General features: G+C 38.7%; 1 protein-coding gene across 2 annotated transcripts in view; it reads right to left on the reverse strand.

Moving 5' to 3' along the window:
• VPS13C (vacuolar protein sorting 13 homolog C) overlaps nt 1-13,064 on the reverse strand; it is a 103,334-nt gene that overhangs the window by 31,865 nt on the left and 58,405 nt on the right. For both annotated transcript variants that reach the window (XM_064456641.1, XM_064456642.1), the window contains exons 49-58: nt 12,547-12,785; nt 10,805-11,034; nt 9,934-10,026; nt 8,559-8,924; nt 4,963-5,052; nt 4,386-4,541; nt 3,031-3,295; nt 2,043-2,203; nt 1,365-1,486; nt 810-1,104 (exon numbers count right to left, since the gene is read on the reverse strand). In XM_064456641.1, the coding sequence (XP_064312711.1) occupies nt 810-1,104; nt 1,365-1,486; nt 2,043-2,203; nt 3,031-3,295; nt 4,386-4,541; nt 4,963-5,052; nt 8,559-8,924; nt 9,934-10,026; nt 10,805-11,034; nt 12,547-12,785 (2,017 nt within the window). The remainder of the gene's footprint in view (nt 1-809; nt 1,105-1,364; nt 1,487-2,042; nt 2,204-3,030; nt 3,296-4,385; nt 4,542-4,962; nt 5,053-8,558; nt 8,925-9,933; nt 10,027-10,804; nt 11,035-12,546; nt 12,786-13,064) is intronic.

The raw sequence follows: 13,064 nt of genomic DNA on the forward strand, positions 1-13,064 counted from the left end.
ACACGTACAGTGACTTCAGCAATCTATTTGAACTACTAGTTTCCAGCTCCTCAATCAAGGCAACGGCACTCTGTTCTATGTTTGGTGACTCTGTTCTTGAAGTACTTCTGTGACTTCAGTACTTGAAGTACATTGAAGGTATGGAAAACTAGAAATAGTGCCATTAGGATGTTGGACAGAAGCAAAAGAAACATCTAAATGAATGCCACAACCAGTTATGCAAGTAGGACAAAACAGAACAAACTAGGATGATAGTTCTAAATCTTCACACCTTTTCTATTTCCTAGAATCAGTCACAGCTTTCATGAAGAAATATTAGATATTGCAAATACTGAAAGAAGTCTGCATAGCACCCCGCTAAGAAATCTCCCAATTTGAGCAAGGGAGACCTCACAGTAGCCCTCAGCAAAGAATCAGTGTCAGAATGGAGAGGAGTTGTGTTTTCTACATAGCAGAGAAGTTCCAGAAATGTCAGATGCTTTTTCTTACACCTCTCCCTGTGAAAAAAAAAAAGAGATCTTGCAAAAGAGAAACAGGATCTGAGAAGAATGTAAAAGAGAAAGACCAATCCAGTACAGGATTCATATTTAAGGAGAAAGGCAGAACTGGCAAGGTATACCCAAATGAAAAGCAATTAATCCCCAAAACTCCCAGAATCAATCCACCAGCTGACTCACTCATTTACAATAGAAAATACAAAAACCAACAGTCACTATCATCCACACTACATTCGCCTTCACTTCTAACTAAATATAGTCTTAATTAAAATCAAGTAAAGGATTTACAAATAAAACCATAAAATAACTTACCTCAAGCAAATATCTCAAGGAGTATGGTAGAAGATTCCTCACAGTCAGTGTAGGGTAAAGGTGGATAATGTAGGCAGGATCCCATTCCTCTCCATAAGATGAAATAAAATTTAGTTCATCAGGTATGGCTGTTGAGCTGATTATCAGAGGCAAGAAATTTGTCTCGATGGCTGGGCACTGTAACAAGCACTTCACTTCATTGCTCCTATGTAGCTCTTCCCTCCAGGCTATATAAGTTGTGGACTCTTTAAACTGACCCTCCAACATTCCTGTTGGTCGAACATATAGGTGACACCTATGGGAAGATGACAGGTAATGGTACACAATAGCTTTCCACTGATGGCTGACTTCACCTGTTTTAAAGTAATTGCTATATTGTGAAGGGCTTTTGCAGCACACTAATTACCTAGCTAAGGTAGCATTTTGGTTATTTAGCATTTTGATTATTTATCCCAGTCAGAAAAAGTTCCAAGTACAAATTTAAGCTTCCACGCTAATGTTGTATTTGTGCATCAGCCTCACAAAGATTAGCCCTACAGAACAGAAAAAGTGTACCTGTATGAATGTAAAGGAACATGAAATTCCTCTTCTGGCTTGGATATGCCAACTGGCTCCAGCGACTTGGAGTCTCTATCCAGTTTATAGATTATAAATGGGATTGAGAAATGGTTCTTGATCTAGGATCAAAATACATAATTTTCATTACATTTCTATGGTACAAATTTCTAAAAGAAAGCACAAATAGCAACAAGGAAAAACAACATTAGTAGATTTAATTAAACTCCTCTGGAAAACAGAATTCTATGTGTCTTAACAAGAAATACAATCATCAAGGAAAACAATATGCAAGCATTTGAGAACATTATGCTACTTTTAAGTTCCATGAACTGAAAAACATGCTTAAAATCACAAGTCACATAAAAAGTACATATTCCAACATCAACGTCAAGGATACAGAAAGCCAAAAGTTAAAAGTAAGAACCAAATTTTTCATTTATCAGGAAGACACCCACATACAGAATACAGATATAAATTCATGTAACAGAATAAAATACTTAATTACTTGCCTTTAAGTAACTTTTTGGAAAATTATAGTCTGAAAAAAATGCATTAAGGAAGAGAAGCAAACTCACTCAGAGAAGAGTACTGCTTTCAGGCTTTTGGTGTGTTGGGGGTTTTTGTTTGGGGTTTTTGTGTTTTTTTGTGGTGGTTTTTTTTTTTTTCTTTTTTTACCTGCAGAGGAGATCGCAGAGTAATAACCTTATTTCCTTCTGTAGCATCTATCTGTACAATGATCGAGTCTGAATGATCAACAAGAAGGTTTCTTATGTTGTACAGTCGTCGACCTGGTTTGGCTATGGGAATGTTTACCACTTCTTTATATCCCTGAAGTTCTAATCCATAAAAATATACAGAAGTTTTAATTAGGCAAAACAAATCACATTACCATTTTTTATTTGAACAATACTTTAGCTTCTCTAAACTCAGCAACAATCGGGATCAAAGCACTCTCTGGCAAAAGCACCTTGAAACAGTATCTGAGCACCACTGAGGGAAAGCTTTACGGTCAGAATATTCTTGAAGACCGTAACTTTAGATTATGATTTTTATATCACACGATAAATACACCAAACAGTAAACAGAGGTATTTGTTGAGTGAGTTAACAAAACGCAACACCAAACATGACCTTTGTATCACGGCCAAGTACCTTCATATAGGATAGGATGGAAAGAAAAAAACCCAGAAGCTTACATATTAGCAGTCACTACATCCTATTCTCCTACGAGTATTTTCTGGCAAAGCTAAAAACACAGAAAAATCATAACTGCTCTCAGTAACTGGGTAACTACAGAAAGCTGAATGGTAGCAGGGATATGAGAAATTAAGATCCTGTTTAACAGGAGTTGGAACCCACAGACCTATGTCCCCAGCATCTATAAGACGGTCTATCAATGACTCCTCTAGAATGTTCCATTTCTGCCAAAGGGGGAGAAAAAATATGTACTTTTCACTCTCTGAAAAACTGGAGAGAAGGAATTTTACATCTTTTTAACAAGTCCAGTATCTGGTTTAATTTTTTTTAATTGCCATCAGTATTCAAAAGCAGTTTCAACACAATGTACTTCACCTGAATCTTGATCACACTGAATTTAACAATACTGACTCCCCATCTTCCCATTCTCAACATGTCATAATGCACGGTGTTCCCTGGCATAATACCTAAGTTTAAAGAGAAGACGGAGCTTTCTTGTCGGTACAATGCAGACAACTTTCCTCGTTGGGGCACTTCAAAAACAGAGTATTCCAGTTCCATGTTCTGACCAATTTCTACATCATTCATGTTTTCTTTTTCAACTGAACCAACTATCCGAAAATTGGAGCTAGGAAGCACTTTGAGAGGAACACCTAGGGCATTTTTCACTATGAAAGGTGCTGTCTCTTTAAAGGAATAGTCAAACGTGGATGCAGTCCCTTCTGAAAATGCCTGTAATTAACAACATACATGTCATACGTAAAGAGCCACAATAACATATATAAAGGTTTTAAAAGACAGTTCCCAGCAACTACTGTTTTAAACAAACAAAAAAACAATATAGCAATACCTGTGCTTTGTATAGTAGTATTTCAGGGAAGTAAAGATTACTTCCAAAAAATGTCATTATTATTCTGTGATTTGCAATAAATGTTGATGCTGCAATAAGCATTCATACTCCTCACAGGGAATATTTTTTACAGTTGTTAGGTTGTAAGAGAAAAATAAGATCTTGGGACACAGAAGTCCCAAGCACATTCACCATGTACATATTTCACATTCAACCACAACTTATGCTTACAGACATTTGTTTGATTTACACAAAAGCCATGGAAACTGACTGCCAATATAGACTTACAATATAAGCAAGTACTAACTTGGAGAACCGTTGCTCATTTAGAATTAAAAAATAAACAGGCCTAAGTTACATTCTGTAAAAATAGCCTTTTTAACAAAAAAAAAAAAAACCAAACACACACACACACAAAAAAAAACCAACCACGAAAACCAGTATTTCTTCCTCCCCATAAAAAAATGGGAAAAAAGCCTAGGACATTCATAAGCAGACCTACTATCACAAGGAAAATAAAGGAAAAAAAAATTTTTAACATGCTGGGCATTCTACTTCTACAGTTTGAAAGTCAATCCTAAAATGCACACCTTTCTTAGTATACTATTAAGGAGAAACCAATGGAAGGGAAATCAATTTCTCTTTTAGTATTTCAAAAAAAGGATTTTGGGACAGGGTCATGGTTTTTTAGAGGGTTTTGTTTTCATGCAGCCTGCTTATAGAACTGTTCCTTAAGTCCTTCATAAGCACATTTGTTCTTCTAACACAAAAATTGCTTCTTTCAAAACCTATCACCACCTTTTTGTTAGCCCTGAATGACTAATCAGAGTAAAACTTCCTCAGCCCTGCTAGATAACATATATTGGGGTTGCAGAATAGTCATTGGCTTGTGACTGGCAGCACAGAAAGTCCTTTAAGAAAGAAAATCAGAACTTCCCACATAATGCAGCACCTTCTGCCCATTAGGACTACCTTGGCTAAATTACTGAAAACAGCAAGACAACATTTGGATATTGTTATATTCATTGTATCCTTTGAAGAGATGTTAACTGCAGTTTGTGGCTCAGGAAGCACAATGAAATCATCCCCAGGCATCAAACTTCTCTCTTGGACAGGGTTAGTCTTCATCTAAAATGAAAATTTCATTAGACAATTATGAATACATAGATTACTTTCTCCTATGTTAGAAGAGGAGAAAAAAAGTGACCTACACTTGACAATTTCACCAAGCAAAGGAAAACCTACTTTACCTTGTAAATCTCACACCTTACACAAACAAAGAAATATTGTACCACCGTTGAAGGCAAGGAAGTTATTTTCTTTCCTCTCTGTAGGTGTGGTTACATGCTACATTTTGCCCATGCACTGGACAATTAATGTTATTCACAAGAACCTTAAGATATGGAAAGGCTGGGTCTCTTTTCATGTGAAATTGCATAGCTCTCTCAAAGCAACAGCATTCAAAAGGTCAATGTTCTATTGCCTAAAACTTTTAAAAAATAGATGTCCATTTGAACTATTTCACAGAGTTTCAAGTATGTTTACATACTTCCAGCTTTAAACTCCATTGCTTCTTTCCTCCTTCAATTCGTTCAATAAGCGGCTCCCACACTGCATAGGTTTCATTGTAATAATGAATCTACAGAAAGAATCAAAATTAAATAAGGCATCTAAAAATAAAGAACTGAGTTCCTTCCAATAGAATTTAGTAACAAAAACATTAATAAAAAAACCCAATTATTCTTAATTTCACATTTTGGAGGTCTAGCATGAACTTTTAATGGCTTCAAAAAATAATACACAGAAGTGTAACTTATACATTTTTTTCATAAGTGACATTGTTTTTAAAGAACTGACTACCTGGCTTGCTTTTAGAGGCAACCTGGTAACTCCACGTCTTCTGAACACCTTCACTTAATATAATGCAGTCTCTATCCTCCCCTATGTTGTTTGAGATCAAGAACTTGAAGGCCACAAGTACATCATTGTACTATGAAATAACAATTAGTCTGAACAAACTTTAGCCTGCACGTGGTCCATGGGAACAATTCATCTAACTCATAGCCTACACCAAGTTTTTTTACCTCCCTTCAGCCACTGCAAAACTGAACAGAAGCTGTGGACCAAATAGTACTGGATAGTCCCTTTCAGCTATCTTCCTCATCCCTCCCCACTTCTGCAACCACAGTGCCTTCCCCCAGTTGTATATGATTAGGTATGCATCTTCTATACCCTATGGAAATGCACATCTAGCAATGAAAGAAGGCTACTTGTATAACCAGTACAGAATGGAGTGGAGGTACATCTGGTAAACTGACAAAATATAACCAAGATGTAGTTAACCTATTGCACAGAGCAGCTGCACAACCGGTGGTATGGAATTTTAATATGCTGCCTCCAAAAGAGGCTTATACCATCTCAGAATTCACTGTATCTTGCGGAAAATCACAGAATCACAGGTTGGAAGGGACCTCAGGGATCATCTAGTCCAACCTTTCTAGGAAGAGCGCAGTCTAAACAAGATGGATCAGCACCCTGTCCAGACGACTCTTAAAGGTGTCTAATGTGGCCGAGTCAACCACTTCCCCGGGGAGATTATTCCAGTGGTTGACTGTCCTCACTGTGAAAAGTTTTCCTCTGGTGTCCAATCGGAATCTCCCCAAGAGCAACTTGTGTCCATTCCCCCTTCTCCTCTCCATGTGACTCTGTGTAAAAAGGGAGTCTCCATCTTCTTTGCAGCTCCCCCTTAAGTGCTGGTACATGGTGATGAGATCCCTTCTAAGCCTCCTTTTCTCAAGGCTGAACAAACCCACTTCTCCCAGCCTATCCTCATATGGCAGGCTTCCCAGTCCTTTGATCATCTTGGTGGCCCTTCTCTGGACCCCTTCCAGCCTGCCCACATCCTTTTTGTATAGCGGGCACCAGAACTGTACACAGTACTCCAGGTGTGGCCTGATGAGCGCTGAGTAAAGTGGGATGATGACTTCTTTGTCTCTGCTGGTGATGCCCTTTTCGATGCAACCCAGCATCCTGTTGGCCTTCTTGGCTGCAGCAGTAACACTGTTCACTCATGTTGAGCTTTCTGTCCACCAGGACCCCCAGGTCCCTTTCCACAGAGCTGCTCTCCAGCCAGGTGGATCCCAGTCTGTGCTGCACTCCCAGATTATGTTTTCCCAGGTGCATGACCTTACAATTCTCCTTGCTGAACCTCATAAGGTTCTTGCTGGCCCACTCTTCCAGCCTATCCAGATCTCCCTGCAGAGCAGCTCTCCCTTCTGCAGTGTCTACCTCCCCACTCAACTTGGTGTAATCAGCAAACTTAATCGGGCTACACTTGATGCTGTTACCCAGGTCACTTATAAAGATGTTGAATAACATTGGGCCCAATATCGATCCCTGGGGGACTCCACTAGTGACAGGTTGCCAGTTTGAGAAAGAGCTATTTACCACCACCCTTTGGGTGCGGCCTGTCACCCAGTTCCCCACCCACTGCACAGACCACTTGTCCAGGCCATAACGCATTAATTTCTCTAGGAGGAGACTGTGGGGGACTGTATCAAAGGCCTTGGAGAAGTCCAGGTAGGCAATGTCCACTGCCCGCCCCATGTCAACCAGGCAAGTCACTTTGTCATAGAAGGCCACCAGGTTTGTCAAGTACAATCTACCTTTAGTGAAGCCATGCTGGCTTTTTCCAATCACGTGCTTCATTTGACTTGTGAGGGCCCCCAGGAGGATTCATTCCATAACTTTCCCAGGGATTGAAGTAAGGCTGATGGGCCTACCGTTACCCAGATCCTCCCTCGAGCCTTTCTTGTACATAGGGGTAACATTTGCCTTCCTTCAGTCCTCTGGGACATCCCCCATTCTCCATGACTTCTCGAAGCTTATGGAGAGTGGCCTTGCAGTGATGTCAGCCAGCTCTCTCAACACCCTTGGGTGGATGGTGTCAGGGCCCATTGATTTGTAGGGGTCAAGCTCCTGTAGTAATTCATGTACTAACTCTTCCTTCACCGATGGTGGGTCGGTGTTTGGATCAACCGGCAATTTTGTTCCCAAAGCCTGGGACCCAACAGTGTTGGTAAAGACAGAGGTGAATGAAGTGTTGAGGACCTCTGCCTTTTCAGCATTGTTGGTGATTGACTCTCCTTTACTCTTTAACAGTGGGCCTGTTTTCCTTCTTTTTCTGCTTGTGGTTGACATGTCTGAAGAAACCTTTCTTGTTATTTTTTATGTCTACAGCCAATTTCAATTTGAGCTGGGCTTTTGCTTTTCAAACTACATCTCTGCATGCTCTGGCAATGCCCTTGTAGGTCTCGGTGGATAATCCTCTAATTCTCCATTTCTGGTGTGCTTCCCTTTGTGATTTGAGTAGACCCAGGAGGTCATGGTTGAGCCAAGGGGGTCTCTTGCTCCGCTTACTTCCCTTTCCTTTGTAAGGGATAAATTGGCTTTGTGCTTCCACGAGAGAGTTCTTGAATTCCCAACACTCACTAGCTCCTTTGTATTCCATGGAAGCTTCCCATTGAATCCCTCTCAACTGAGCCCTGAGTGAACTGAAGTTTGCTGTTCTAAAATCCAGAATCCTTGTCTTAGAGCTGACCTTCAGCACACTCAGCAGGATCCCAAACTCCACAATATAGTGATAGCCTTGGCTGTTGTATTCACAAACTGAGATATTACAAAGTGGGTTTTTTTGCAATAGCTGGCAAAATAAACATTGTGTGATTACAATACACAATGCAGAGAAGATTTTGAGAAAGAGAGTGTAACTTCTATCTTACCAATAAATACAATGCTAGAGAAATTATAAAAGGTGGTCAATAAGAGTTAAATTTGAATATTCAACTAAGCCAAGCTCAGTGTTCATACAGCAAAAAGTGAATATGCAAAAAATAATTAAAAAAACAGAGAGGACTAGATTATTCTGTAGTAGCAAGTGCCATTAAAATCTACCACTGATCGCAAGGTTTCTGTAAAAACTACAATATGCTTAGTCGTATTTGCCTGACTACCAGAGAACTCCTAAGAGCACTACAACTTAAACCTATTATTAACTTAGCACATAGAAAGTGTACTAAAAACTTGCTTGAACATTATGAAATGTGCAGAAGTTTTTTAAACTGCTAACAATTTCATTCTACGTACCTCCAGTGACATATCAGCAGTGACCTCCATCAGTGAGGACCAGTTCTTAAGGACACCTGAAAACACAGATTCTACTAACAATAAAGGGACAGTACGATGTCCCAGACCACATTCCAAGGTGATCTGAACTGATTTCACTAAAATGTCAAATTTCTCTTCTTTCAGAATATGTTCACAGTCCTTAAAAGCTTCTGTTACTTCTGTGGCTACATCAACACCAAGAAACCAATCACTGCACTCATCTACAGGCTTCACTTGCCACAAATTCTCAGAAACTTCAGTTGCTCCTCTAGAATCCTCTTCTGTTGCTTTGGGTTTTATGGCAGCCATAATGGTCATCACAGTATTCAGAATTATTGGTGAGATCTTGAACAAATTAAAAAAATCCTTTATAGTGCAAAACATTTTACAGCTGATTAACATATAAAATATATAATAAATGGAAATGGCAAATAACTCTTGGGTTCTTCATACAGGTGCAGAGCATTAAAGGCCATTGTAAGAGATGCAACTTAAATTCCAAGATAAAGAAACAGAGTCCATTTATGGACCTCCTCTTACTATCCTTTCCTACAAATTTTCCCAATTCCTGCCTCACAATCTCACAGGCTCAAGAATAAAAATCTCAGATTGGAATTCACTTTTACTGATACATGGTACTCCCATAACAGTCATCAATAACAATTTTTACCCTACTACACTGTAAAGCGTGAATTCAAGATCTTTGAGGTGTTCAAAAAAGCATGTTTGCAGTTATGTACACCACCATTTCAATTAGCATTACAGTACATCTGTCAAAAGCTTTATGCTCTAGGAACAACGTACTATTACTTATAGTTTAAGACTTCACCGTTGACCACCTTTCCAGACCACAAATGCAATTTTGTGAACTTCTTATATGAGAATTAGCAAATTACATTCAGAAAGACTTTTAGTATATACACAATTATGAATTTACCTGTTAAGAACAAGGTATTTCACATTCTACATCATTCTGGAAATCATGTTAACAGCCTTAAATTTACAGTAACTTGTGTCCACACTCCTGCTTAAAAGTCTCTCTGAAGAGAAAAATAGTGATGGTGGCAGCAAGGGGAAGGGTTGTTTCATAAATTTGGAAGAAACTGGTAGGAGGAATCCCAGTACCTGAGGTATTTAAATTAGCTCTTTCTTGCCAAGAGATTGGCAAAAAAGGAACATGTAATTATTTTTTTTCCCCCGAACACAGAGCAGCTCTAAAAAGGATAAATGCCTATTTCTGGAATTAAAAAAATGGAAAATGGAAATTTTAAATAGCAATACAAAAATTTAAAAAACCCCAAGACACAACTTGAGAAAGACAGCTGTTCTGCCAAAGACAGCTTTAAAATCTTACCTTTATAGTAAGTTCTTCTATTGTTACTACCACAGTTTGTAACCCTGAGACATGCATCATATTTTCCATGACCAAAGAAGATGGCCGTAACACCTGGGTGAAAAATATGATTTGATTATTAAAGTAAATCCTGGAATCTAACCTTTTCAAACAATCTTGTGCTTTTTAATCCTATTAGCTAAAGGGATGCTAATCTCATAAAATAACAGGTTACAGGGTAACAGCATTCTTTCCATAGTGTTACTGTGCTTCATTCCAGCATCCAAATTTGCACAAGAGCAATTTTGTGCTGGAAGATTACAAGTTAGTGAAATAAAAGCTTTTGACGTAAGGCTTAAAAAAACAGACCGAACAAAAACCCAATACACAAGATAGACCGATGCTGTAGTCAAAAAAAACCCTGAATCCTTAAGAAAACCAAACGTATAAGGAAAGATATCATGTGTGAGATGAACCACACAGGCCACCATTGTGGATCAATGCTCCCTGCCAGGAATGAGTAGATGACATTCCAGACAACATGCTGATCAGCATACACTACTGCAACAACTAAAGTGACAGGCAGTAAACAAAGCTGCAGAGAGGTATTTCTTAGTCTTCCAAACCCCTCATACAATTTCTTCAGTAAGAAACTTTTAATTTGATTTACAAATGCACTACACAGGTTTTAGACAGAGCTCTGTGTGAAGTCTTCCACCTGCTGATAAGTCGCCTTTAAATGGCATACAACATGATGCACAGTCCCTTCCTATGTTCATAATAAATTATATGAAACCTGAGTTTTCTGAGCACTATGGATATGCCAACTAAAGGACACACCTGCCAACAGTTCTCATTACATTTTTCCACTACAAAAAACAAGTTTTCTTACCGTAGTAACATTCTTGTCATCTTTTTCTTCGAGAAAAGCACAGGCCAATACTTTGAAGCCCTTCACTTGAGCTGTCATCCTTTGTGCAAGCTTTCCAGATGTCAAAGAGAAGTCACATTGGAAGGAAACTTTTAAGGCAGGGGCATTAGCATCAGTCAAATTAGCAACAAATATAATTTCTGGATCCATGATCACAGCTTTTACTGTCATGTTTGGCCGTACAGATATTTCTGTGAAAATAAGTTTTAAAAACCCCTTGAATATAAAAGGTTTGAAAGCATTATTATGTACATAATACCTAAACCATGCATAAAAATCACTACATAATTTTAGAGGAATAAGTTTAACAAATAATGTCTCACTTTTTACAGGAATGCTTTGCTGGAACTGAATATTGCACAGTGTCCAGAATTCAGCAAACTGGTCAGAAGTTTTGTTCTGAAGAAACTGTTTGTTTCAATATTGTAAAAAGACAGTATTAGTTCTATACACTATAGTCAACCTAAGCACTGGCTCTACAAAGCCAAGTTGGAAATAGTTATCTTCTGGCTTGATACCTAAAGTAACTAACTATTTTAGAGTGAAGTTTCTAATCGAAACAAAGATTTACAATATCCTATTTCTTGTCAGAATATCCACTCAGTCTCCAAACAGGAGAGAATCGTATTGTATTTATCTCAGCTAAAGGTAAGACTCTCTAACCTAGTGATAAATTAAGTTCTCAGTGCTAGGCAGTATAATGGCATGTGACCTGCCTGCACACTAGGACTCATTATATTATTTACTCACACCTACTGCTGGTAATATCAGAATATTACACCTATCCAATGGAACAGGTGCCAAGTTGAGGCTTGGTGCACCACAGGAAAAGCAAAGAAAGCTAGCCATCATGGGTTGCAGCCAGCAACCCGTTTGGGTAGTCCTGAGCAGACCCTGCAAGTGCCATTTTTCTGGGGCATGTGTCATTTTTCAGGAGCATGTATCATCCCTCCCTCATCACATAACTTGTGCACATCTCCAACAAGGGAAGAGGAGAGCAAGTTAACTGCTGACATCCTAGGGCAATTCATAAAACTTAAGGCTAACTCCTAGCACTCTGCCAAGTTCCTCAAAAGAAAGGGAGGGCTGTTGGGAACCAGCTGAACAACAGAACCCACAGATCAAGTCTGATCACAAGTCAGGCAAGCCTAGCAATCACTTAAAACCAAACAACTCAGAAGTGGTCCTTCTTGCCCTTGCTTCATCATGCTTTACCTTCAGTCTTCAACCAAAAAGAGGAAAGCTATTAATCAAAAACTTAGTTTCCTATAAAACTGAACTGAACCAATAACCTACAGTTTCAAGATACACAACTTGCAGATGTAAGGGTAAGACATTTTTCGCCACTCACCTTTATAGAGTAGGTTGCTCTTTTTAATTCCTTGACTACTATCTGCGTGGTGCTTTTTACCCTAAGGATGCTTGCTTTGCAATATTACACGCGTAAAAATCCTGTTTAGCATGAGTGATGTGCGATCCAGCAGAGCTAAATATTGCACAACTTAACACAGCAGTTTTAGAACTACTACCACTTACAACAATCTGTAGTATCAATGGCCAATTTACACAACCTGAAGAATAAACTCACTTCTTAAGACTGATAGCAAGATAGCATCTTGAAAACATTTGGATGATTTATTTTCAGTATGAAGTCTGTAAAGGAGGAGAATGGGAGTGGGAGGTGGAAATCAGTTTTTACAGACCTGTTTCTGGCTTGGATTTCCCAGAAGCAACACGCTTTAATTGGAACTGTGCAGATCTTTCAGTTGAGGATGACGGCACTGAGTTAATGAAAAAATCTGCTACTGTCAACAAAAACTCCATACTGGCACATATGTACAGCTTGTCAAGGACAGCAATTACTTCAGTTCCATTTTTATCCTGCTTGTAGCTTATATCTATCATAGAGCTGTCATTTGTGTCATCTTTCTTGTCTATCATTCTGGAAAACAAGTTTAGTAAGAAATATTTCACACATCATAACACATAGGCCTAGAAAAAGAAGGATGCGTAGGGAGTGCCATTTTTTTCTCCCTGTGCCATTTATAAATAAGAATTTCAACATAAGAAATCAGTGTTTCCTCCAGAATTAAGAGGGTAAAGACTTTGCTAACAGTAATTTAAATTTAAAATTTGTGTGCTACAGTTTTGGAACTACGCTTACAGCGTGTAACAATCAGACTAAAGTTTCAGTGCACAGAACTCTCTAGCTGAGGCTGGT

This window comes from Phalacrocorax carbo, chromosome 7, assembly GCF_963921805.1.
Source record: "Phalacrocorax carbo chromosome 7, bPhaCar2.1, whole genome shotgun sequence".
NCBI classification, from domain to species: domain Eukaryota; kingdom Metazoa; phylum Chordata; class Aves; order Suliformes; family Phalacrocoracidae; genus Phalacrocorax; species Phalacrocorax carbo.